Source organism: Stenella coeruleoalba (assembly GCF_951394435.1).
Source record: "Stenella coeruleoalba genome assembly, chromosome: 4".
NCBI lineage: Eukaryota > Metazoa > Chordata > Mammalia > Artiodactyla > Delphinidae > Stenella > Stenella coeruleoalba.
In genome coordinates this window covers 60,193,094-60,218,732 of record NC_137149.1, presented here as the reverse complement: position 1 = coordinate 60,218,732, position 25,639 = coordinate 60,193,094, and the positions used below count along the sequence as shown (strand labels likewise).

Sequence of the window (25,639 nt, the reverse complement as noted above, 5' to 3'; positions counted from 1 at the left end):
TGATTCTCTGACTGATCTTGAAAATCCATTAATGACATAAATTCTATTAATTCTACATACTCATTGAATGAGAAAACTGGACCCAGACACATTTTAGGTTTGAAAAATTCAATAAGAATAGAATGTTTTCCAATTTTGCCAACTGCATTTTATAAAATCTCCATACATGTAAATACACACACACACACACACACACACACACACACACATACACACACACACACACATATATATATATATATATATACATATGAAAGTAAATTTAGATTCTGTCTGTTTTTTCCCTTGCATTTCCATTCTCACCCTTTGATTTATGGATTGAAAAAGAGCCACAAGGACATTGCAAGAGAAAATATCCTCTTGGTTTTCCTGGTTTGGAACAGAAGTTAAAGTATAGTAAATCTCATGAGAAAGTCTGCTTTGTGACATTTACAGCTCAATTTTACTGATTCAGAAGGTTTGAATAAGCTTCAGATAAGCATCCAAACTTATCCAGGGTGAACTTGAATTCTGAAACTTCTAAAGCTCCGTCATTGGTAATCTGACCTTACTTGTGAAGATGCCAGCCATAGCATCCCAGTGGAAATCCTGGTTTGCCATTGTACCTCACAGTCAAGGATGAATAAGGTCATGTATTCGCCACTTTATTAAAAATATGACATAAGAGCAGGCTGAGAGGAAAACTCCTTAAGAATCAATGATGGAAAGAAGTGGGAAGATGTCTTAATAATGACTAGGTAGTATAAGGTCATGCAATTCATCTAGTACATTTCAAAACTATTTATTAGATAAAGTAATAATGATACCAATTAGTTAAATGTAATTTTGTCAACAGAATTGATATTTTTATGTGTACAGACCAGTAATGTCAGTAGATCAGTACTTGGAAGAGCAGATATGCAGAATAATAAAATAATATACACACTAAAAATTATTTAATTTTACACATGCAGATAATTTCAATGAATATTAAATTAAAATACTTAATGGAGCCTCTCTCTAATATAAATGTATATATGTAATTTACAGTATCCTTTGCATAAGAATGTTTCAGAACAAGTTGAGGGGCAGTTTGGTTAGGAGTAATTAAATATTTGTATAAAATTTGAGGTTTATGTCCACCTTTGTAATGGTCTTCACAACTGAACTTATTTAAAACCCTCTCAACAGAGAAAAGTCAACTGATAAAGCTGTTTCAAATTTAAGTTCTTAAACTTTGGTACAGCTGAATGAAAAATAATTTCTTTATTTTTGATTTTCTGCCTTTAAGTTCATGTAAGAGTAAGAAATAAAAAGAGTAAACCATCCACAATGGCTTAGTATGTCTCTTTTAATTACATTTTTTCCCATATACTAATTAGTTTTCTAAAAGTTGCGTAGACTAATCTCAGGAGCTCAGAAACAATTTTCAGTACCACACTTTTATTAAGCTCAGTCTACTGTATGCAACTTTTAAATAGATTTATAGGAATTATCAAGTGAAGAACAACTTAATGTGTGCATGTTCTTGTCTCTTTATTTTCTCTTTGAAGGAAAATCTTAGAATCCTGCTATTGTTTTCTTCCTAGTGTAGCAGACTAACATCTGTGCAGTTACACAAACCTGCAAATTATTTTTTTTTTCTTGTGAGCTAATTGCTTCAAAATTATAGTGGAAAAAGATTTCAAAATCTAAATATAAAGCAATGATGGGCAAAATTAAACAGTAAACATTCTGATTAATATATAAAATTTAATGAGTGTGTTTGATAGAAAATCTTGAAAATAATGCAAGGATATAGAACTGTTGGCAAATATTTACTTTAATTAATGAATTTCTGTAATTGATAGTTGTATTTCACATTAAATGATTATTATTTAACCCACATTCATTTTCTTTTCTGCTTTATAAATGAGAATACCCTTAGGAATCTGAAGAAAAGTAAAACTGAGTTGAATTATGCTCCTTTCACAGACTAAGGAAAAAAATGAAAACATACAAGTTTAAATAACAGTATTATTTTGATATATTTGAAACAGAAAAAGTCAACAAAAAACTGTAGTCCTTGGAACAAACTCACTTGTGGGACTTTTACTGTCTGGACCATGAATATTAGTTAGATGTCATCTTCTATCGTTTCTTGTCTCCAATTTCAAGTTTTCAATAACGAACTGTCTGTACTCACCCACACAAATGTGCCCATACAGAAGTATTTTTCTAGAATGTTCCTTGCCTTTCTGTCCCAGCTAGTCTTACTGTACATATTATTTCCTTCCAAATGATTTCTTCAAATCTTTAAGCCACTTTGTAAATAATTTTTATACAGCTGACTTTTCCTTGTTTAAGATTTCCTGTCTTCTGGATATGGAGTGGTCTTTTTAAAACACAAGTATAGTCATACTTTACTTATAATTAAACAAAGTGGTAACAAACTGGAAACCACTTGAATATTCATAAAGGAATGGTTTAATTAATTATGCTAATTATCTAATGTGGAACAGCATGCCACTATTTAATAAAATGGTCTAGACATTACTTATTAACTATTTACCTGGAATGATAGTTATAATATTTCATTAAATGATGAGCACCAAGTACAGAGCAATAAGTGTAATATTAATTTTTTAAAACAAACATATGTGTGTTTATGAGCATTAAAAAAAAAGTTAGAAAATATATTCACCAGGTGGTGGTTACCTTAGAAAACAGAGTGTGAATGGTAGGTATGGAGTTAGGGTATTATTTTGTCTTCCATGTACAGAAGACAAGTAACCTCTAAACCTAAAGAAAAAGTTCTACATAAATTATTCAAAGACTACAACTTGCGATCTGAGATTTTCAAGGCACCATTACAGAATAAAAACAAAGAAAACCATACCTGGGCACATCATAGTCAAGTAATATAAAACTGAAGATTAAAAAGTAAATGTCTTAAAAGCAACCAGAGACAAAAAGACATTACATAGAGGACGTAAAGATAATGGCTGAATTTTCACTAGACAACATGTATAACAGAAAATGGTAGAATCACAACTTTAATGTGTTGAAAGGGATCAGAGTCCTGTCATTGAAAAATTCTATATCCTACAAACGTATCCTTTGGAAATGAAGGTAAAATAAAGGCATTTTCCTATAAAGGAAAAGTGAGATAATTCTTTGCTGGCAAATCTGCACATAAGAAGTACTAAATGAAGGGATTTCGGCTAAAAGAAAATAGCCAGATGAAAACTCAGATCTATAAGAAAGAGTAAAGAACACCCAAAATGGTAAATATTACATAGTGATATGCATAATGTAGATTTTTTCTCTATTCTTAAAAATATAGTACTGCTTTCAGAAAGAATTATAATATTGTATTAGGTTTGTAACATATGTTGATGTAATATGTATGACAAAGTACTATGAATAGAGCATATTAAAACTGCTTTTGCAAGTTTCTTACATTTTACATGAAATAGTACAGTACTAACGTTAAATATATTATGATAAATTAAAGATGCATATTATGATTCTGAGAGCAAAATCTAAAAGAAATTGCCTAAGTATAAAGCTAAGAGATATGAAAATGAAATAACAAAATTATGTTAAGCTCTGAATATAAGTCTATAAAATATCTTTTTAATATCAAATAAGTAATAGATATATCATGCTTCTCATTAGAATCTCATGAATAATATTATGTACCATTCATTGTGATGTTTCATTAATATTTCCATAAAGAGCCAAGAAAAACTGCAAAGAAATTTAAAGTACAAAGGCAAACTTTATAAAAATATTCCATTTTTCTCAAAGTAAATATACTATATTATTTTAAAATAATATAAGTATATAAATTGTATAAAACAAAGTCAAAATTAAAAATTATTATTTTTTTCCAATCTCCCCCCAGAGATCATTGCTTTAACTGTTTGGCAAAAGGGAGGGTTCCTTATGACTTCACAATATACATGGTAGAAGATCCACAGAAAAGACTGGGATAACACAAGAAAATATACGTGTTTAAGAACAGAGGGAATATTATGGAATAAGAGAAGGGAAACACAGGTTGTCATTCAGGATATGATGAAAGAAGTTGCCACTTAACACTTTAAAAATCAGCCATTTGGCCCATAAGGAGATATGGTTCCTATTGGATTTCAAGGGATAGTGTACTTGCCAATAAAGCAAGAGCAGAAGGCACCCATAGACTGATCCTAGGAAAAGGTGAAATAACCAATGTGTTATAGTTATGCTCTATCTGTGGGACACCATATCATGAATTTAAATTTGTTGGAATGGTAGCTAACTCAAAGGAGTTACTCAAATTAAATATAGGTTGAAATAATGTGATTTTGTCAAAATGAAATTGTTTCTTGTTAGCTTGTTGTAAATATCAAATATTTTTAAAAAGATAAGTTCAAGTCTCTTGATTATGTCTCATCTCTCCATTTGATTTTTAAGTGTTCTTATAATCATAGTGCCTTATTGACATTATTACTAAACATAAGCGTTTTAACTTAAACATTCAACCCTTAGTAGTTATATTTCTTTTTTTTACAATAGCATAATAATAAATAAAATGTGCTTACTAAATTTAAATTGATAATACTGGAATAGAGAGAAATTGAGTGATAAGATTGAATTCTAGAGGAATACATACAAAAATAAATTTATTTTATTACTTTAAGAATCCAAGAAGTAGCAACAAAAATGGAATAAACTATGATAATAATAGAAAGATTAACAGCTAGTCCCACATTCCTTCTTATCAGACATATGATCTCTCTAGGTTTCAGTTTTTTGTTTTCTAAGACAGAGGTGAGAAGTTTCAAAGGAGAGAGACCCTTACAAGAGATTGGGATTGGTAAATCCATAGTACACACACCTTCCTATCCTGTGTCCAGGACAGACACTGTTAATTGATGATTATATTTTTCATTGTTAAGTTTCAATAGTGACTCAAACTTTCCATACAATGCTCTGGGCCATCAGTATCAATTATTTAGAGTTCCCAATAAAGATGAAACTTGTTGTTTATTGCTGAGATGACTTTTATAGTCTCTTTATTGTCTCTTCAATAAAGGTGTCAGTTCAAACACTTTATTATTCTCATTTTATAGAAGCTACCATCATTATTGTTTAAAAGTGATCTATTGAGATGTATTCAACTGGCCAGCACCCCAGTACCAGGACATGAGTTCGATTCAGGTTGATCCAGATTAAAAGTCTATGTTCTGACTTAACTACCTAGATGTGATTTTATGCGTCAACCTGACTGGACTGAGAGGCACCCAGATAGCTGGTAAAACATTTCTGAATGTGTCTGTGAGGGGGTTTCTGGAATAGATTAGCATTTGAATTGGTAAACTAAGTAAAGAGATCACTCTGACCAATGTGGATGGGCATCAAACAATCCATTCAGGGTCTGAATAGAACAAAAGGTGATAGAAGGGCAAATTCGATCTTTCTTTGAGTAGAGACATCCATCTTCCCCTGCCTTCAGACATAGGCATCTTGGTTCTCAAGACTATGGTCTCGGATTTAATTACACCACTGGCTTTCCTGGTTCTCCAGCTCGAAGACTGCAGATCATGAAACTTCTTGGTCTTCATAATTGTGTGAGCCAATTATAAATAAATATATTTATTAATACTTGGAGATATCTAGACAGATGATCCCTGACTTAATGATCTTTCAACTTTATGAAGATGCAAAAATGATATGCATTTAGTAGAAACTGTACTTTGAATTTGATGTTTTCCTGGGCTAGCAATATGCATTATGCTACTCTCATGATGCTGGGCACTGGCAGTGAGCTGCAGCTACCAGTCAGCAATGTGATCGCAATAGTAAACAAATGATACACTCAAACCCATTCTGTACCCATATAACCATTCTGTTTTTCACTTTCAGTACAGTATCCAATAAATTATGTGAGATATTCTTTTCTTTGAAATAGGCTTTGTGCTAGATAATTTTGCCTGACGGTAGGCTAATGGAAATGTTCTGAGCATGTTTAAGGTAGGTTAGGCTAAGCTATAATGTTCAGTAGGTTAGGTGTATTAAATGCATTTTTGACTTACAATATTTTCAATTTATGATGGCCTTATTAGAATGTAACCCTCTCATAAGTCAAGGAAGATCTGTATATCTCCTATTGGTTCTGTTTCTCAGGAGAATCTTGACTAATATACTATCCATTTTACCTTCTTTAAGTAATATAAAGTTTAGAATGACCCAAGATAAAATTAAAGTCATGATGCTATTTTTTTCTTATGTCTGAAATCATGGAAATATTCATGGTAATCTTTGAATATGTACTCTCTTTAAAAAGAATGTCCTAAGTAGAATTATATTTCCTTCTTTTTAAGGGTTGTTTCTGTTTACAATTCAACTCTATTACTGTCTGTTCACAACATTCTAATATTCCTCATCCTTTCCAGTTGACCTTGCTATATGTCACTTGAGGGTTTGGAGCAACACAAAACTAATCCTCTTTTTCATTTTCTGCAAGTGTTTACAGGTAATAGCACTAATAGCCTCTATGCTTCATTAAGTAATATATTATATTTAATTTTCTCTACAAATTCATGTGATAGGAGCCATTAGCTGTCTTCTGAGTCTTTCATAATTGGGAGTTCGAACCATCAATAATACACTAACGTGACTGATTTTCACAAAGCTGTGATCACAATTCAGATTTCCAAATCAGGGGACATGATTATTTTTAATGACTTAATAATTAATTTAAGTAACAATGAGCACTTTTGTTGGTTTTCCTGCTGTAAGTCTTTTCCTCTTAAAGTTTTTTTCTATACCCTACACAGACATTGATATTCCAGAATCATTTTTCATTACTGAAAAGTCAATTTAGAAAGGCATGAAGTATTAGGGTTAATTTTCTCTTCTCAACTCTTATCTAAAGCAGGTATCTACTTTAAAGGTTCCAGCCAGTTTCTCTGGCTTCTGCATGAATATTTTGGCTAGCTGGGAGTATGAATTCTGCAAAGCAATTTATTTTCTATTGTAGAGTTCAAATTAATAGTTTTGGTTTTTATTAATTTGAATCTCCATCTGCTTTTGGAAACTGCTTTTGAGTATTCCATTTTTATCAATCCCTCCTCTAGTCAAAAATTTGCTGGCATTTGTTTAGAAGTCTTTTCCACAGTGCCCCCTCCATAGGTTTCTTTTTTAAAAGTATTCACATTTACATGGGATTTTTGTGTAATTTATTACTCACGAGTTCTTAGTATTTTTAGGTAAATTATAGTTGGTCTCAGTTTAAATTTGGATTAGAGAGAATAAATAATTCATAATGATATTCAGATGATTTCTTTTCATACATGCTATACAAAACATGTTAAAGAAAGGGTAGGTAATTCTCAAACTCTATCTTCTACAAGTCTGGGGGAAGGTGGAGAGAAAGAGATGCTGATTGAGTTTCAATTCGTTTTTTTTTTTTTTTTTTTTTTTTTTGCAACCCATTGCTCCATTTCAATAACAAGCTTTTGCAGCCATTGCCTTTGGTGCAAAGTTTCAAGCATTTTCATAATTTTTCTGTAACTCCAATAGTAAACATTAAACCTTAAAGGTAAGAAGAATTATAAAATATTTTGTTTTTGTAAAAAGCCTTTTTAGTATTTAATGTATATAAAGGAAGGTGTACTAAAGAAAACTTGATGGATGGTGAGAGTTTCTAAATGTGTCTAGGTTTTTTTTATTAATTGATATAAGATTAACATACTTGAATAATACTCTTCACTATAAGGGCTGTAACTTCTAAGTATATACACATATATGTTATATACACATATATTTTAGTACAAAGTTGTTAAACATATGGGCTAGAATGAAAAGAAGTCAATTTTAACCCATATTTTAATATTCATTTGCTGTGTCTTTGTGTCACTGTATTGGACAGTTTACCTGAGAAGATGAGAGAACACTGAGAGAAAGTAATATACGAGGAAAATTGGTTCTACTCTAAATTAATGATTAACGACTCCAATAGACTATCAAAAATGTTTGGCAATCCTACTATATTTCTCATTTAGTTTAATCTCCCATTTTCCATAACATTTATTTCAAATTTTATTTACTAAATTTCCCCTTTTCTCCTCCTTATTCCCAATAGATAATCGAACCTCTGAATTTACAAAAAACATTATTTATGTAAGACCTAATTTAAAGAAGCAGTGAGATGAGGGATATTTACCTATGCTTGTACCCATCTTAACGTCCTTCTCTCCTGCCTTAATATTGCCTTCACTCCAACTAAATTAAGTCCATTAATATATGGCATGCCCCATGCCCCTTTTCTGCTTTATACAGTAGCTAACATGTCATCAAAGTCAGGGAGAGAATGAGGTTTTTCTCCTCTGAAACGGCAAAGAGTAGGCGTTTAGGATAGGTTGTGAGGCAGTATACATAGTAGATGAAGGGCTCCAGAAGAAAAAATGTGAGGTTTTTGATCAAATTTTACCCACAAATGTTATGCAGAATAAATGTAGTAAAAATTTTCAAGATGTTACAATGCTAGGAATTCTCACTTTGGTGTACTCCAGTTACTAATGTCTCCTAATAAGTGATACACAGATCTCAATCCATATATCCAATTGGGTTCACAGAGTTTGGATAAGAGCTATATTCTAGGCCTCCCTTTTTCTTATTCCACCAACTTCACTAGAGGGATAAGTCTCCCACTTGCATGTTCAAAAACTGAGAGTATTCCTTTCTCCAACACTCCCTGAGAAGGTATCTCCTGTACAAGACTCAAACTTTCTAATGTGTTTTGTGAGAAATCCCTATAAGTCTTCATGTATTGACTTGCATTAAAAAAAAAAAAAAATTCCTCTAGGAGAGAATTACCTAATTTCCTGGCCTAGAAGTTGCAGTGGTGGTTCTGACAATTTTTGGGCAATGACTCCCTGCAACTTGTTAGAGAAATTGAGCTTTACAGAAAACAATAATAAACTGATTTGGATGTCCAGGTGGCCCTGAACTGCTTCTTACTGAGAAATGAAACTTCACTTCTTAGCAATTAAATAAACTTGTAATAGTAAACTCCTAGAAAATGGCACAACTTGTTTACTTGGTAGAAAAATCTCACACTGTGAGGAATATTTTGATATGATGAATTTGTTTTTATTCTCATCTTTGTATTAATAGGAAGTAGTGGAAATATTTTTTAAATGGGTTATTCTTATTTAACCTAACAAATAATACAGATTAAAAAAAAACTTTATCAATACATTGATAAAGACATTCAGAAAATCAAAATTACAGACTCTAGCATCTAATCAAATATCAATAGATATAACAAAAAGCAAAATCATCGAGATAAAATTCAGTCCTTAGAAAACTAGGAATAAGAAATTAGCACAGATGTTAAAACTGCTGTTAAAAACTATTTACAAGTACTTAAAGGAAAAAATGAACATAATGAGCAAACAAATGGAAAATATAAAACAAGACTCAAGTAAAACTCCTAGAGGTAAAACATATGATATCTGAATTTAAAATCTTACTGCATATGACAGTGGATTAAACACTGCATAAAGAAAGTATTGGGGAATTTAAAAACATAGCAATGAAATGTATTCAGATTGAAACAGAGAAAGAAAAATGACTGAAAAAAAAAGCTTTAAAAAAAAGAGCCTCAGTGATCTGTAGATTGATTTTGAGTGATCTAACACATGAGTGTAGGTGCTTATAAAAATACTGAGTGAGGGCTTCCCTGGTGGCGCAGTGGTTGAGAGTCCGCCTGCCGATGCAGGGGACATGGGTTTGTGCCCCGGTCTGGGAAGATCTCACATGCCGCAGAGTGGCTAGGCCCATGAGCCATGGCTGCTAAGCCTGCGCATCCGGAGCCTGTGCTCCACAATGGGAGAGGCCACAACAGTGAGAGGCATGCGTACCGCAAAAAAAAAAAAAATACTGAGTGATACTTTCCCAAATTCATTGAAAAATATGTCTACAAATACATAAATATCAAGGAACTCATTCAAAAAAGAAATTAAAAAATTCTGCAACAAAACATATCACAATAAGATTGCTTTAAAAACAAGTGATAAAGTCTTTAAAGAAATGAAAAATAGATTTTTTTTTGTACAGAGGAACACATATAGGGATGACTCCAGACTATGCAAACCAGAAGACAATACAACAAGTTTCTTAGAGTGATGAAAGAAAAAAAAAAATACTGTCAACAGAGAATATTATATCCAGTGAGAATATCCTTTAAAGCAAAGAAAAATATTTCCAAAAATAAAAGCAAAGAGAATTTGTCACCAATAGTTCTGCAATTCAATATATGTTAAGGAAAAGTAGGATTTTAAGATTTTTTAAATAATAAATGTTGAAAAAAAAAAAAAGATTCTCAGGCCAAAGGGAAATGATACCAGATAGAAATAGAGATTGACACAAACAAATGATGATTGGACATGTTGAGTATGTTAATAAATATAAAATAATTGAAAAAATTAATTAAAATGATTTATAGAACACTCCATTAAAAAAGCTAACATATTATTTTCAAATATTAATAGAGCATTCAACAAATTAAACCATAAAATGAGTCATAAAACATGTATCAACAAATTTTAAACATTTAAAAAATCATATAAAGGATGTTTCTCTCCATAATGTTATTTAATTACAAAATCTCTAGAAAAACCCGAGACATTTTAAAATAAATAAACCTTTACCACCACCACAACCATAACTTTTAATTGCAAAATCACAGGGAAATTAGAAAGTATTTTGAAACTGAATGAAAATGAACACATAACCTATTCAAATTTAGGGATGCAGCTAAAGTGGTTTTCAGGGAAGATTAGTTACTTCAAATGCCACCAATTATTACTCTTATTCAAATGCTTTCAAATTAGAGAGATAAAATTATTAAATACATTGTGTAAACACCCATCTTAATATGTCAGAAGAAGGAGACAAATTAACCCTTAATTAAGGAAAAAAAAGGAAATAGTACAGATAATAATGGAAATCAATGAAACAGAAATAGTAGATAATGTCAACAAAATCCAGCTTTCATCTGAGCTTTCATATCAACTTGCATAGATATGGGGCAGAAAGCAAAGTGAGAGGGTTGAGTTTTATAAGCTATTAGACCAAATTAGTGTTAGCCTCTCTATTACAAATGGACAACTTCCTTGAAAGAAAGAAATTACCCAAAGTGACTCAAGAAGAAATAGGAAGTCTGATTACCATTATGGCCCTAATATAATTTAATTCCTAATTAAATCTTTCCCACAATGAAAACTCTTGGCCAGATGGTTTACCTTGTCCACATAAACATCTGTTTTCCACACAGATTTATTGATCAAAGCAAAGGATTTTATGATTTCCTTTAAGTAATACCAAAAAGAAAACAATAGGAAAGCAGCCATTTAACTGATCTCCTATGTCTCAAGTACTGTTCAGAATAATTTGCTCTCCAATCCTTTTAAACTATACAGATTTGCCAAAATTGAAACCCAGCAGTCTAGATATTGTAAATGAAATTTCTGCTGAGATCAGTGTAAGCCTTTGGTCTGATTAAAAGCACTGTGGTTTTAGTCCACTTTATTTGCTATCAACAGACATAGTTATCAATTATGGACTGCATCTGCTTGCTTCTTTATCAGTCACTACATGGTGAAAACCTTGGCTTCTTATACTCCACAGTAACTGAGGTGGATTCTAGGCCTCACCATATCAAAATTTGACCTCTTTTGATCAAGAAAATAGAAATCAAGACAATAGAAATAGTGCAATAATCAAAATACTGATATCAGATTGCATCTTGGATACCATTAACTCCAAAGCTTTCAATGTTGGGCTTTCAGTTAAATTTAGGTCCAGATGTTTTTGCTCTGATAATAACAAAAACAAAACAAAACTTGGAACAATTCTAGTTAAAGTAAGTTGAAGGGGTGTTTGTATTTCATTAATTCTTCATGAAAAATATGTGAAGTTTTAAATGCTAGTCTCAAGTTTTAGAAGTAATAGAAATAGTGAAAAAGATTTCCTGAAGGGTAAGACATTGATATGGTATTTGATTTAGTCATGGATCTAGGAGAAGTTCTATGTTCTATCACCAAGAAGTGAAATTCACCTTTGTGAACTGGAAGCAAGAAAAACAGATAAGCCATCATTAGAGGATTTTTCAGGAATCCAAGATTCATAGTATGACCCCACTAAATACGTATCACAAGAGATTATTAAATCTGCAGTGATTTTCTTACATAGTAGTGGAGTAATAAGGAAAGACTAAATTAAGTTCCACACACTCTGTTTAAGAAACAGAGAAGTTATTCAACATAGTTTTGGAAGTTTTAACCACAGCAATCAGAGAAGAAAAAGAAATAAAAGTAATCCAAATCAGAAAAGAAGAAGTAAAGCTGTCACTGTTTGCAGATGACATGATACTATACATAGAGAATCATAAAGATGCTACCAGAAAACTACTAGAGCTAATGAATGAATTTGGTAAAGTAGCAGGATACAAAATTAATACACAGAAATCTCTTGCATTCCTATACACTACTGATGAAAAATCTGAAAGTGAAATTAAGGAAACAATCCCATTTACGATTACAAGAAAAAGAATAAAATACCTAGGAAAAAACCTACCTAAGGAGACAAAAGACCTGTATGCAGAAAATTATAAGACACTGATGAAAGAAATTAAAGATGATAGAAACAGATGGAGAGATATACCATGTCCTTGGATTGGAAGAATCAGCATTGTGAAAATGACTAGACTACCCAAAGCAATCTACAAATTCAGTGCAATCCCTGTCAAACTACCAATGGCACTTTTCACAGAACTAGAAAAAATTTTTTCACAATTTGTATGGAAACACAAAAGACCCCAAATAGCCAAAGCAATCTTAAGAAAGAAAAATGGAGCTGGAGGAATCAGGCTCCTTGACTTCAGACTATACTCTAAAGCTACAGTAATCAAGAGAGTATGGTACTGGCACAAAAACAGAAATATAGATTAATGGAACAGGATAGAAAGCCCAGAGATAAACCCATGCACATATGGTCACCTTATCTTTGATAAAGGAGGCAAGAATATAAATGGAGAAAAGACAGCCTCTTCAATAAGGGGTGCTGGGAAAACTGGACAGTTACATATAAAAGAATGAAATTAGAACACCCCTAATGCCATACACAAAAATAAACTCTAAATGGATTAAAGACCTAAATGTAAGGCCAGACACTATAAAACTCTTAGAGGAAAACATAGGCAGAACACTCTATGACATTAATCACAGCAAGATCCTTTTTGACCCACCTCCTAAAGGAATGGAAAAAAGAACAAAAATAACCAAATGGGACCTAATGAAACTTAAAAACTTTTGCACAGCAAAAGAAACCATAAACAAGACGAATAGACAACCCTCAGATGGGAGAAAATATTTGCAAATGAAGCAACTGACAAAGGATTAATCTCCAAAACTTACAAGCAGCTCATGCAGCTCAATATCAAAAAACAAACAACCCAATCCAAAAATGGTCAGAAGACCTAAATAGACATTTCTCCAAAGAAGATATACAGATCGCCAACAAACACATGAAAGGATGCTCAACATCACTAATCCTTAGAGACATGCAAATCAAAACTACAATGAGGTATCATCTCACACCGGTCAGAATAGCCATCATCAAAAAATCTAGAAACAATAAATGCTGTAGAGTGTGTGGGGAAAAGGGAACCCTCTTGCACTGTTGGTGGGAATGTAAATTGATACAGCCACTATGGAGAACAGCATGGAGGTTCCTTAAAAAACTAAAATTAGAACTACCATATGACCCAGCAATCCCACTACTGTGCATATACCCTGAGAAAACCATCATTCAAAAAGAGTCTTGTACCACAATGTTCATTTCAGCTCTATTTACAATAGCCAGAACATGGAAGCAACCTAAATGTCCACTGACAGATGAATGGATAAAGAAGATGTGGCACATATATACAATGGAATATTACTCAGCCATAAAAAGAAACGAAATTGAGCTATTTGTAATGAGGTGGATGGACCTAGAGTCTGTCATACAGAATAAAGTAAGTCAGAAAGAGAAAAACAAATATCGTATACTAACACATATATATGGAATCTAAAACGGAAAGAAAAAAAAGGTTCTGAAGAACCTAGGGGCAGAACAGGAATAAAGACGCAGACATAGAGAATGGACTTGAGGATACGGGGATGGGGAAGGGTAAGCTGGGACAAAGTGAGAGAGTGGCATGGACATATATACACGACCAAATGTAAAATAGATAGCTAGTGGGAAGCATCCGCCTAACACAGGGAGATCAGCTCGGTGCTCTGTGACCACCTAGAGGGGTGGGGTAGGGAGGGTGGGAGGGAGATGCAAGAAGGAGGAGATATGGGGATATATGTATATGTACAGCTTATTCACTTTGTTATAAAGCAGAAACTAACACACCATTGTAAAGCATAATTGTAAAGCAATTATACTCCAATAAAGATATTAAAAAAAATTAAAATGAACACAGAATCCAAAAAGAAAAGAACCAGAGAAATCTAATAATTTAAATATACTTCCCTTAAAATGTTTATATTTAAGAAGTGGCGTTTAAACAGTTAAACTTTAGTTGTCAAGCAATGAAGTTTTCTTAGAGACCCAGGCCATGATAAAAATAGTAATAAAAAAAAACACTAGTGAATGATTATGTGCATAGAGTATTTATAATTTATATGTGATATATACCCCGAATAAAGTAGGTTCCAGAGATGGCAAGGCAGAGTTAAGAGTGAGAAAGTTCAGAAATGTGTTTCTCAATTGGCATGCCCTATAGGAATGAATATGGAGCGTCTGTCTAGGAGAAGCTGTAGTTTTTCCTTTCTGTCATTGAACAAAGCACACTCTGCATAAAGCCTATAGGACTCCTCTGCTGCTAACTGTGCTCCTCTTATTTGCAGTATGACAGATTATTGGCTTCTGCGGAAATGGCTGAAGTCTCTACTTTTAATGAAAGCAATCTTATTATTTCTCTAGAGTTTTATTAACTTTCAGACATAGATAAATGTAAAGATTTAATCACACAGTGTATCATGTTTAGTACATGCTTTTGATTTCAACAGTTTCTCAGGGAGGATAAATTATTTTAAGAAAGGCAGCCTATAAGCAATGATTATCAAAAACCTATCTTTAATCATTTGTTACATGATATTTAATATAGTAATAATTCATGTCAAATTGTATATGACCCCAATTGACAGTTAATGATAATGTGATATATAAATACATTAAATAATATTGAAACTAATACCTGAGACTGGATTTTTTTCTTATCAATTAAAAATTCCACGAGGACACATGAATTACGCAGCTTTGAATCTAGTACATTTGAGTGTTTCCTGGGGCTAGATCAGCCTTTAGTATGACCCTGATTTAATAACCATATTGACAAAAAGCTAAATTATTTTACAGAACTGTTGAAAGTAGAAGCAAAGATGACTATGATAGAGCTTTTAACTCAGGTGTGTGCTCAAAATTTGAAATGTAGCAGGAAGAGTTGAAGGAGCAGTTTAAACGTAACATTAGGCAACTGTATCTAATTAGGGCATTACTAAAATGTAAGTTCAAATTTGGACAGAAATAATTTTCTAAATGTTTCTTTCAAAAATATAATTTATTTTTTTATTCTGTGAAAGAAATATTTGTGGCAACATATTTTTGAGTACTGATTTTAATTGCTTTGTAGAAACAGCCGTATTTGTTCTTGCTAGGAAGTTTGCTATGCTGATGTTGTATTTAAAACATTATTAAAATGTCAAGATTTTGAAAGTGAATGTACCAGCACTAATGTAGTACTCTAAAGAATGTTTTTTCCCCAAGAAGGGATATTTAGAATAGATTTACTAGAAGTTGTTAAAACCAGTGTGAAAATTAAAATATGATAAATATGCAACAATGATTATTATGATTATTAGTGCAGAGGACGGCCTGATTAAGCGAGTAAATGCAATGCTTTAAATGGATAGATAATGTACAGGCAACAACCTGCAAAAATGATGATGCTTACTTTTTATTTACGAAAAAAATTGATTAGGTGAAAAGAACAGATTCCATATTAGGTAATGATTTATATAAAATGGATATAAGTATGTTATACAATCTTGTATTATATAATGGATTCCATTAATATTTCACATTCACTTAACACATACTATATATGTCAGACATTTTACTAAGTACTAAAACAAGATGAATAGGAGAGTTTTTTTCCCTTAAGATGATTACTTTTTGATAGGAAAGGTAAACCTAAATCATATAAATAAATATGTATCTGTTCACTCATATGATAAGTGTAGAATTAAATATTTGGATTATTATAAATATTTACATCATGGAAAAGTATACCAAAATAAAGGACCTCTGAATCAACAAAATTCAAAATTTTCTGTACATTCATAAAGAATAATATAGACCTACATTTAATCAAATTGCTACATATATAGCCATTATAACTACAATTGTTTTTTAGCGTTGATTATCAGTCTCTTTTTTACTCCTCCTAGACAGAGGTTACTGTGGACTGTTTGGGATGACGTTGGTGTTTTGCTCCTTTTTTTCTCATGTCTGTTCATGTGTTTCAAGTCTGTGCACTGCCAATATTGATTTCTGAATATCCGTTGGTGTGTAAATGACTTGAATCATAGCAGATATAATTCTTAATTATGTTTAGAGTTGCTTAACTTTCAATCTTTGCAGTGCAAAGTTCGTATCACACACTCACACACAGACACACTCATATTTCTTTCCTTCTATTTCGCTGATTTTAGGATGGAAAACTGGCCCATCCTCTTTTGGCCGTAATGGCTGGATTGAAAGTAGATATTACAGTGTTGTGCTTTGCTTTGTTCCGTTTTTTGTTTTTTTAAAAATTGAATTATTAGATGTTGCTCTTGAGGATTTATATACTGGGTACATGGTTCTGAGGAGATCTCTGTAGGAAACAGATTTCTGCTAGGATTAATTTTAAGCCCACCAAATTTCATCATAGAATAAAAGGCTTTCAACTAATACTGCTGTTCCACGAACAATTCAACCAAATTTTTTTTTTCTACTTAACATCCCTTACATGTATCTCTTTACTACCTGACTTTAGGTTTACTAATTGAATTAGCTGTAATGATAGAATCAAGAACATTCAATTTAGAAAAAGAGGAATAAACTTGAAATAATACATCAGAATCAAATGAAGCCAAACTTTATTTTAAATTATTGCTTAATATTTAATTTTTAGTATAGACCTCCCAGAGGGCTTCAGTTTGGTTCAAGATCATCGCCTACTTGTGGAGTGCCTTTTGTTTTTCTCTATTTTCTTAGTACTTGTTTTAGGTGTTTCAGTAGCCTATGTGGATTTGGAGTCTCATGGGAATATGTTGTGATATCCTGTAAAACTTGCTATTTTATGTTCATTTTAAAGATGACGTAGTAAAGTGCCATTGAAAGTGAAGAAATTCACATCAGGGTAGAAAGTTATTAAAGTACCAGACTTACGTATTTGCCATATATTTCAGATGTAATAACAAAAGAACAGTTTTCCTTCCTTCTTTTTAAAAACTGTTGATTTCTTTTGTACCACTTAACTAAATAATTGTCTTTTAAACTTAATATGAATTTATCAAAGCCAAATTCAAAATAAGTATACCAATGTCAGACCAAGTCTAAAATATTTGAACACTTTTAACACTTTAAGAAGTTTTATTGACTTTGTTGACTCTTGGAAGATTGGCATGTATGTCAGGGTCCAGCATCATGACCATAGCAATTTAGGATCAGGATCATTTCCTTATTTTTAGCATTAAAATGAGGGGATTGGAGGATGTAGGCTATATGTTCTTCTGAAAATCTAAGCTTTCTCTCTCTTAGTCTTCAAAGTTGATTCTGACTCTGCTTCTGGTTTTCCAAAATATGTCATAAAATACTGCAGCAGGAGTGCTCTATAATTCTTTTTTTTTCCAGTTAGTGCTTTATTTTTTCATTCTCCATAGAATGCTGATTTTGTAACATTGATTACAGTCTGATTGATATGTACCATTACAACAAAAGTTTCACTTTATGAAAGATCAGATACGGATACACACATCCCGTCCCATTGGCAGGACCGCCTAGGTCCGGGGAAGGAATTTGCCGACGTACTCGGAACTGTTTCCAAGGTTTTCTCGGGCTCGGGTTTGTGTCGCGGCTGCTGGTCCTGGGAGCCAAGGCAACGGAGATTCTCCCAGCTCGCGAGAGCGCCCCCTTCTCCCACGGCTTCGGGGACCCAGCAACAGCTATGGATCCGGTGTCTGGCTCCCGCAGCCCGGAGTGGGAGGTCTCGGGCTCCGGGGGGAAGCGTCGCAGTTTGTCGAAGAGCCCTAAGCCCAGCAAAACCTCTCGCTCCCCGCGGGGCCGCCGCTCTCGCTCGCACTCTTGCTCTCGGTCCGGGGACCGGAATGGCCTTAGCCATCAACTGAGTGGCCCCAGCCAAGGCTCCCAAAACCAGTCCTACCGCTCCCGCTCGCGGTCCAGCTCTCGAGAGCGGCCCTCCGCGCCGCGGGGAGCCGCTTTCGCTTCTGCCTCCTCCTCCGCCTATTATGGCGGCTACTCACGCCCCTGCGGGAGCGACAAGCCATGGCCTAGCCTCCTGGACAAGGAGAGGGAAGAGAGCCTGCGGCAGAAGAGATTAAGTGAGAGAGAGAGGATTGGAGAATTAGGAGCTCCTGAAGTATGGGGACTTTCTCCAAAGAATCCAGAACCAGACTCTGATGAACATACACCAGTAGAGGACGAAGAGCCAAAGAAAAGCACCACTTCAGCTTCTACTTCAGAAGAAGAAAAGAAGAAGTCTAGTCATTTAAAAGAAAGGTCCAAGAAAAGGAGGAAGAAAAAGTCATCTAAAAGAAAACACAAGAAGTATTCTAATGATAGTGACAGTGACTCTGATTCTGAAACAGACTCCAGTGATGAAGATACAAAAAGGAGAGCAAAGAAAGCCAAGAAAAAGGAAAAGAAGAAGAAACGCAGATCGAAGAAATATAAGAAAAATAAGTCTAAGAAGAGCAGAAAAGATTCCAGTGATTCATGTTCTAAAGAGTCCCAAGAAGAGTTTCTGGAGAATCCCTGGAAGGATCGATCAAAGCCTGAAGAACCCCCAGATTTGATTGGTCCAGAGGCTCCCAAAACACTTGCCTCTCAAGATGATAAACCTTTGAACTATGGCCATGCTCTGTTACCTGGTGAAGGTGCAGCTATGGCTGAATATGTAAAAGCTGGAAAACGTATCCCACGAAGAGGTGAAATTGGCTTGACAAGTGAAGAAATTGCATCATTTGAATGCTCGGGTTACATAATGAGTGGTAGCAGGCATCGCCGAATGGAGGCTGTGCGACTGCGAAAAGAGAACCAGATCTATAGTGCTGATGAGAAGAGAGCCCTTGCATCCTTTAACCAAGAAGAGAGACGAAAGAGAGAAAACAAGATTCTGGCCAGTTTTCGAGAGATGGTATACAGAAAAACTAAAGGGAAAGAGGACAAATAAGGATTTTCTGATTGTTCATCAGACATTTTTAACAACAAAAAAGAAAGTTTGGGTTCCATATATACACACAAAAAGATTACCATGATCTGAAAAAGCTTTACAGTGCTACTGTGCCTTCTATTTAATTCTTTCAGTCCTTCTATAAAAAGCTGCTTATTGATGCCTCCACCCCAAAACCAACAAACAAACCAAAAAGCAAACTAACCCACAGACTTGTTGAATTGAAAACGTGAACATTAGTTTTAAAATTCTTAATAGGCTTATTAAAAATGGTTATTTCAAATATAAAATATTGGGAAGTCTCCTGTTGTGCCAATGTAAGTACATTATTTCTATCTGAGCTGTGTTTAGATCATTATTTGAATACTAGAAATGGATGGGAGTCAACAATGATCAGGAGTTTAATAAGGAAAAATATAATGAGTCATTGTTTTCATTGTTTTAACTTGGTTGCTTCATAAGGATGAAGCTAAAATGATGTTAAACGTTTTTAAAGTCTGTCCTTTGTAATAAGCAGATTTCATTTTAAGCATTGTTAAACTTTTCAGTTTATTTTTTACATCTGTCATTCAGTTTAATCTGTAACTTCATATAGAACCCCTCACTTTCTCACTTTTTTATGGCTACTGTTGGCTTTTAAGTTTGGGGGAAATGGAAAATTCTGGGACTGTGAGATCGTGATCTTTTTCCTTCCCTCCTTTTGTTAAAGTTTAGTTGTTAGGACATACGAGTGAAGGGGAGGGGATAGTAGAAGTTTTGGCTGTTTTTGTTAAGGTTGTTTTGAGCTGCATTATTATGTGCCTAGGATAAATTTAAATTATCTGAGTGATGGGGAATTTCTGACTTTGCTGTTATAAAATGCCCTCTCTCCTTATAATAGTTTTAAAGTTTTTTTTTAAGTGTGTTTTTGAAGAGTACACTGCATTTATTTAACCCCATAAATTATAACATTTTAACACATGTAAAATTTTTGTATTTTTAAAGTGCTTTGAAAGATATTTATTTTTTCTAACAAGTGGAAAATAATGTTCTTTAAAAGACATCAAACTTTTAGTGGAAAATGATATTACCAGAGGCATGTAAGGATTTGTTCATCCTCTTCAAGAAATGGGATTTTTATGTAAAATATATATGTAGCACTGAATGCCAAAATGATGGGTATGTGTGATTGGAATTAAAAATGAGATTTGCTAATAAAAAAAAAGAAAGATCAGCAAAAATACATCAGCAAGGATATAACTAGTGCATTTACTAAAACACATCATAATCATAAAACCAAGTGATCACACACAATAATCTTTACATTTGACATACCAGTTATATCCTAGCAGAGCCAGTGTGTTTGGCAGGTGATTAAAATATGTAAGTAATGACACTGATCAATCTTAACACTTCTGAAGTGTTAATTCTTTATCAGTTAAACTTAAATCAATAAGAGTATTGAGACATAACAAGGAGGAAATCCAAAATTTGTTGAACAGAGACAGTAGTAAACAGTAGGAAGGGCACTGAATTGGGAGCTAGTACATTTGGATCCTTGTCTTATCTTTGGCCCTGGATGGATGACCTTGGGCAAGTATTCTGGGCTATATGAATCATTCACTCTTAAAATGAGAGAGTTGGCTGGATGGTTCTCTAAACTTTTTATAGATTTAGCTTTCCATAATTCTAAAATCTTTGACACTGATTCATTTTTGTGTTGTAAAGTGAAATATCTAACAATACTAACTTAGCAGTTGGGTTGAGTCCAGCTCTACCACACAAATACAACTTGTTGCTTGTGTTCAAGTCTCTTCCTTCTGAGCCCCAGGACAGCCCTATCCTCAAATTAACAAACAGTAATGACAAGCTTCAGGAGGTAAACAAGCTTGTCCTCCACTAGACACAAACTCAAGACCCCCAAAGTCATGGTTATTAAGAAAAGCTATAATGGAAGAACTATGCAGGAAACCCACAACATCCTCTTTGGTAAATGGTACAATAACACAATTCACTAATAGAAGAAGGCAGGTACAGATATTAACTACAATACATAGTTTTCAACTGTTATTTGTGAACCTGCACAAAAAATATACACACAATTAGAACTGTATCAATATGAACTATAAATTCACGGTCTAGATGTACACGGGAGCCTCTCTCATGCTGCTAATCTGAAGGAGGCTTATTGTAGTTTCACGTGTTTGTAACTCTGCAGGAGGAAGCTGGGATTCTTTTTACTAACATTGGCTTCTATTCCATTATCTGAAAAGCCCACCTCTCTCACATAATCACAGAAATTAAAGATGTCCAAGCCCCCCTTTAGGGCATTTCCTCCATCTCCTACTTTCCTTATCAGATTACTGTCTTTTTGTTCTAAAACACTGAATGACTGGCTTCCATCAGCTCCCTATCTGAAAATCAAGTAAACTTTATCTTTTTTAATCTAAGAAATAAATTTGTCCGTATTTCTTCCTACTATTTTAATGTAATTCCTATCTCAATTGTATTTACACAGTTCTGAATATTTAACTACAGTATCCATTATAGAAATTAATCCAATTCAATGAACATGAATGTGCAAAGCAAAATTACTTTGAAAATGTCGTTTCCTTAATAAACATTATTCTTTCATTAAAGTGCTTCCCCTTTGACAGCAGTGATTACTTTAAGCAACAACTCTATGAGCCTTGAAACATTTTCCAACATCTCTAACCCGTGCCCCCTTCCAGAAAATATAAAACACCCTTCACTGTCCTCCTCCCTCCTGAGGGGACTGAGGATTTTTACCCTACAAGGTCTCTTCTCCTGATTGAGAATCCCTGATACTGAAGAAATGGCATCACCAGCCGTGTATTTGCTGAGCTTTGCCTTTCCATAATTTGACTGTAAAACAACAGATTTATTTTTGCCTTCCCAGAAACGTCATTTTTTCTATTACCAAATATGCTTTTCGAACTCTACAGCTCCCTTCTATCCCTCATTCCTTACAAGATTTTAATACACTCCTTTAAGGGGAAAAGGCATCCCCCCTTGAGAATCACTGAACCAAAATATAATTTCTGAATTACTATTCATGATAAGGCTCAATAACTAAGTTTGAGAAAACAGTATTCAATTTAAAGACGGAAAAATACTGTATCATTGATAAAATGAATATTATAATATTGAGTATATTCTAATTATTAAACCAAATTATTTAAACTTCATTCTTGAAAACTAATGTAGAGACTTGTTTTTAAAATGATCTACTGAAATCATAATGAAATGCACCTTTCATACTGGTCAATTATAGTAACAAATTATATTGCTTTCCTTTGTTGAAATGTTTTCTTTGATTACATAATCCACTCATTTTCAGATATTCAGAACTAAAACTTTTAGATTTTTCTAAATAAATTTTTATCAGTTTCACCTAGTTTAGTAACTTAGAATTGAATCTATTTCTTCTATAGAATTGCCAACTAGCACAAACATCTCTCTGACTGATGCACAATGACAAGAATATAAAATAGCCATGTCTGCAAGAAATACTTATATTGTCTTTATTTTTCCAAATTCTAATAGAGTGAAATTCTGTATACCCTGAAGCTAGAATGATAATGCATATAGAGTTTTAAAAATAGTTTTGGAGAAAATATGGATGCATTTCTTTCCAAATTTTAAAAATGATCTTCTGCGTCTAAGTTAAGCAGATTGGAAAGAGGAAACAGGAAAGGTCTACCTCCAGATCCAAGGTGAAGGGCCTAAATAAAATCATTCAACACAGCCCCCAACAAGGCACAATAGTTTAAAATTTTACACCAGTGACACCAGGGAGGGGTCCCACTCCCATGGCTGTCAGTATTCCAAATCAATGTGCTTTGGGATGGTGTTCAGCTAGATGTTTGAAGTTCCTTCATATATTGTACCAATCTTCACATCTCGGAAGTATTTTTCCACAGGGTAATTTTTGGTGTGGCCTACTCCTCCCATCCACTTGATACATTTGCCAGTTATTAGGCCCTCAATCTCTGATGCATAGTACTTGGCCATAGATGATTCTTTAATGAATGGCCTTCCAGCTTCTAAAAGCCTTGCAGCGTTGTATGTGAGTAATCTTGCAGCTTCTAGTTGGGTGGCCATGTGAGCCACTTGGTGTTGGCATCCCTGAAAATCAAATATTCTTTTGCCAAACTGTTCCCTTTCTTTAATATATGGAATAGTGTAGTCAAAACATCCTTGAGCCAGTCCCAGCATCTGTGCAGCCATTCCTATTCTACTTTCATTAAGACTCCCAATGGTTTACTTATAGCCATGTCCAATTTGTCCCAGGATATTGGCTTCTGGAACCTTGACATTTTCAAATGGTAATGGGCAAGTAAAAGAAGCTCTGCTTCCCATTTTGTTCTCTGGTTTCCCTATATGAAGGCCCTCAGTATGACAATCTACCAAGAAGCAGGTAATTCCTGTATAACCAAGAGTAAGGTCTACATTTTCCATCACCATGAAGAGCTTGGCATCCTTGCAGTTGCTAATCCACATCTTTGACCCATTGATGACATAATAATTTCCCTTTTTATCAGGTTTGGTCTTCAAAGCAAATGAATCGCTACCTGCTCCAGCCTCTGAAAGGCAGAAACTTCCCATTTGTTCCGTAGCTAGCTTGGGCAAATAGATAGCCTTCTGTTCTTCTGTTCCATATTTTCCTAATTACTGTGTTCTGGATGTCACATACCAGAGCCAAAGACGCATCAACTTTGGCTAATTCCTCTATCACTAGGATAGAGGAAAAAATGAAGCTCCTGTTCCTCCATATTTTCTGTCAATTTCAATATCCATCAACCCTTGTTGAAATAATCCTCATATTACTGATTTTTCCATTTTTGAATTTTCATCCATTTTTGAAACCAAAGGAGCAATTTGTTCCTGGACAAATTTTTTAACTGTGCTCTTTATCATCCTCTCTTCATCTGTAAATGTTTGCAGAGTGGCATAGGGTAGGCCATTATTTGTTGCTTTGAGTCCAGCTTCTCAAAGCTGGGAAGATTTTAAGACATCAGGAGGATTTTTCCAGGAAGACAGGCAAATTGGGAAGTTTCTTCTTAACAGTGCGCTGCCACACGGCAGCCGAACCGTGACTCCCTCCATCTGTGCCCCAGGACAATCGCCCTATAATTCTTTTCGTTTTAAGCATATTTATGTTTTTAAGTTTCTGCAGTTTCTTTAGCATAAGATATATTTTTAAAGATATATACTATTTTAAAATCTAAAAATCACACACGTTTTCAATAGTGACAAAACTATTTTCCTATTATATCTCCTGTTAAGGTTTTGTGACTCAGAATTAAGTTGGGACCAGGGTAATATTACTACTTGATACACAAATTATTCTTTTGACTTACTGAATGCAGACCCACAGTCAACACATTTATCAGGAGAGGAATAGTTAAGAGCATTTGTTAGGTTTGTATATGTACACAGTAAATAGAAAAATATTAGGTTTATGGGACAGAACAAGATAAGCGAAATGAAAATTAAATGTCTGATAGTGTATTTCTAGTCTGTTTCAGCTGCTCTAACAAAAATATCATAGATTGGGTAACTTTTAAACAAAATAAATTTATTTCTTATACTTCTGGAGACTGGCAAGTCCAAGATCAAGGTACCAGCAGATATGCCTGGTGAGAGCCAGCTTCCTGGTTCATACACAGTCTTTTCATTGTGTCCTCACATGGTAACAGGGGAGTGGGAACTCTCTGGAATCTCTTTTGTAAGAGTCTCTTCAGAGTGTCTTTTGATCTCATTCAATGTGATGGTATTTTGACATGGGACCTAATGACCTAATCAAAGGTCCCATCTCTAAATATCATCACGTTGGGTATCAGGTTTCAACATATGAACTTGGGCAGTGGGGAGGGGGCATACATATTCAGTCTTTAGCATAGTGACTAAAGAATAACATAATATATCTTCCATACCATTCCACAGAAAAGGATGTAATGCAGAGGAAAAGAAATAGTGGAAAGTTTGAAGGTCTGGGTTCTAGTCTTTGGCCTGCACATGCTGCTTTCCTTTTGTTGTAGACAAGCTATGAAGCCTCTATTAACCACAAAGTCCTCATCTAGGAAATATACTTGTTAGCCCCTATGAAAA

At 33.8% G+C, this 25,639-nt stretch overlaps 1 protein-coding gene, 1 long non-coding RNA gene and 1 pseudogene across 3 annotated transcripts in view; 1 reads left to right on the top strand and 2 right to left on the bottom strand.

Annotated features, from left to right (window-relative positions):
• Nucleotides 1-25,639, bottom strand: part of LOC307185963 — a 445,156-nt gene that overhangs the window by 12,983 nt on the left and 406,534 nt on the right. The gene's annotated exons all lie outside the window — the stretch shown is intronic.
• Nucleotides 18,281-20,138, top strand: LOC307186005 (NF-kappa-B-activating protein-like; the record flags this gene model as incomplete). The annotated part of the gene is made up of 1 exon (XM_079920648.1): nt 18,281-20,138. The coding sequence occupies one exon, from the start codon at nt 18,281-18,283 to the stop codon at nt 19,523-19,525; it is 1,245 nt and encodes a 414-aa protein (XP_079776774.1). The 3' UTR covers nt 19,526-20,138.
• LOC307185813 (short/branched chain specific acyl-CoA dehydrogenase, mitochondrial-like) lies at nt 23,345-24,742 on the bottom strand (annotated as a pseudogene). Its single transcript has one exon. The product of its transcript is annotated as a short/branched chain specific acyl-CoA dehydrogenase, mitochondrial-like (transcript).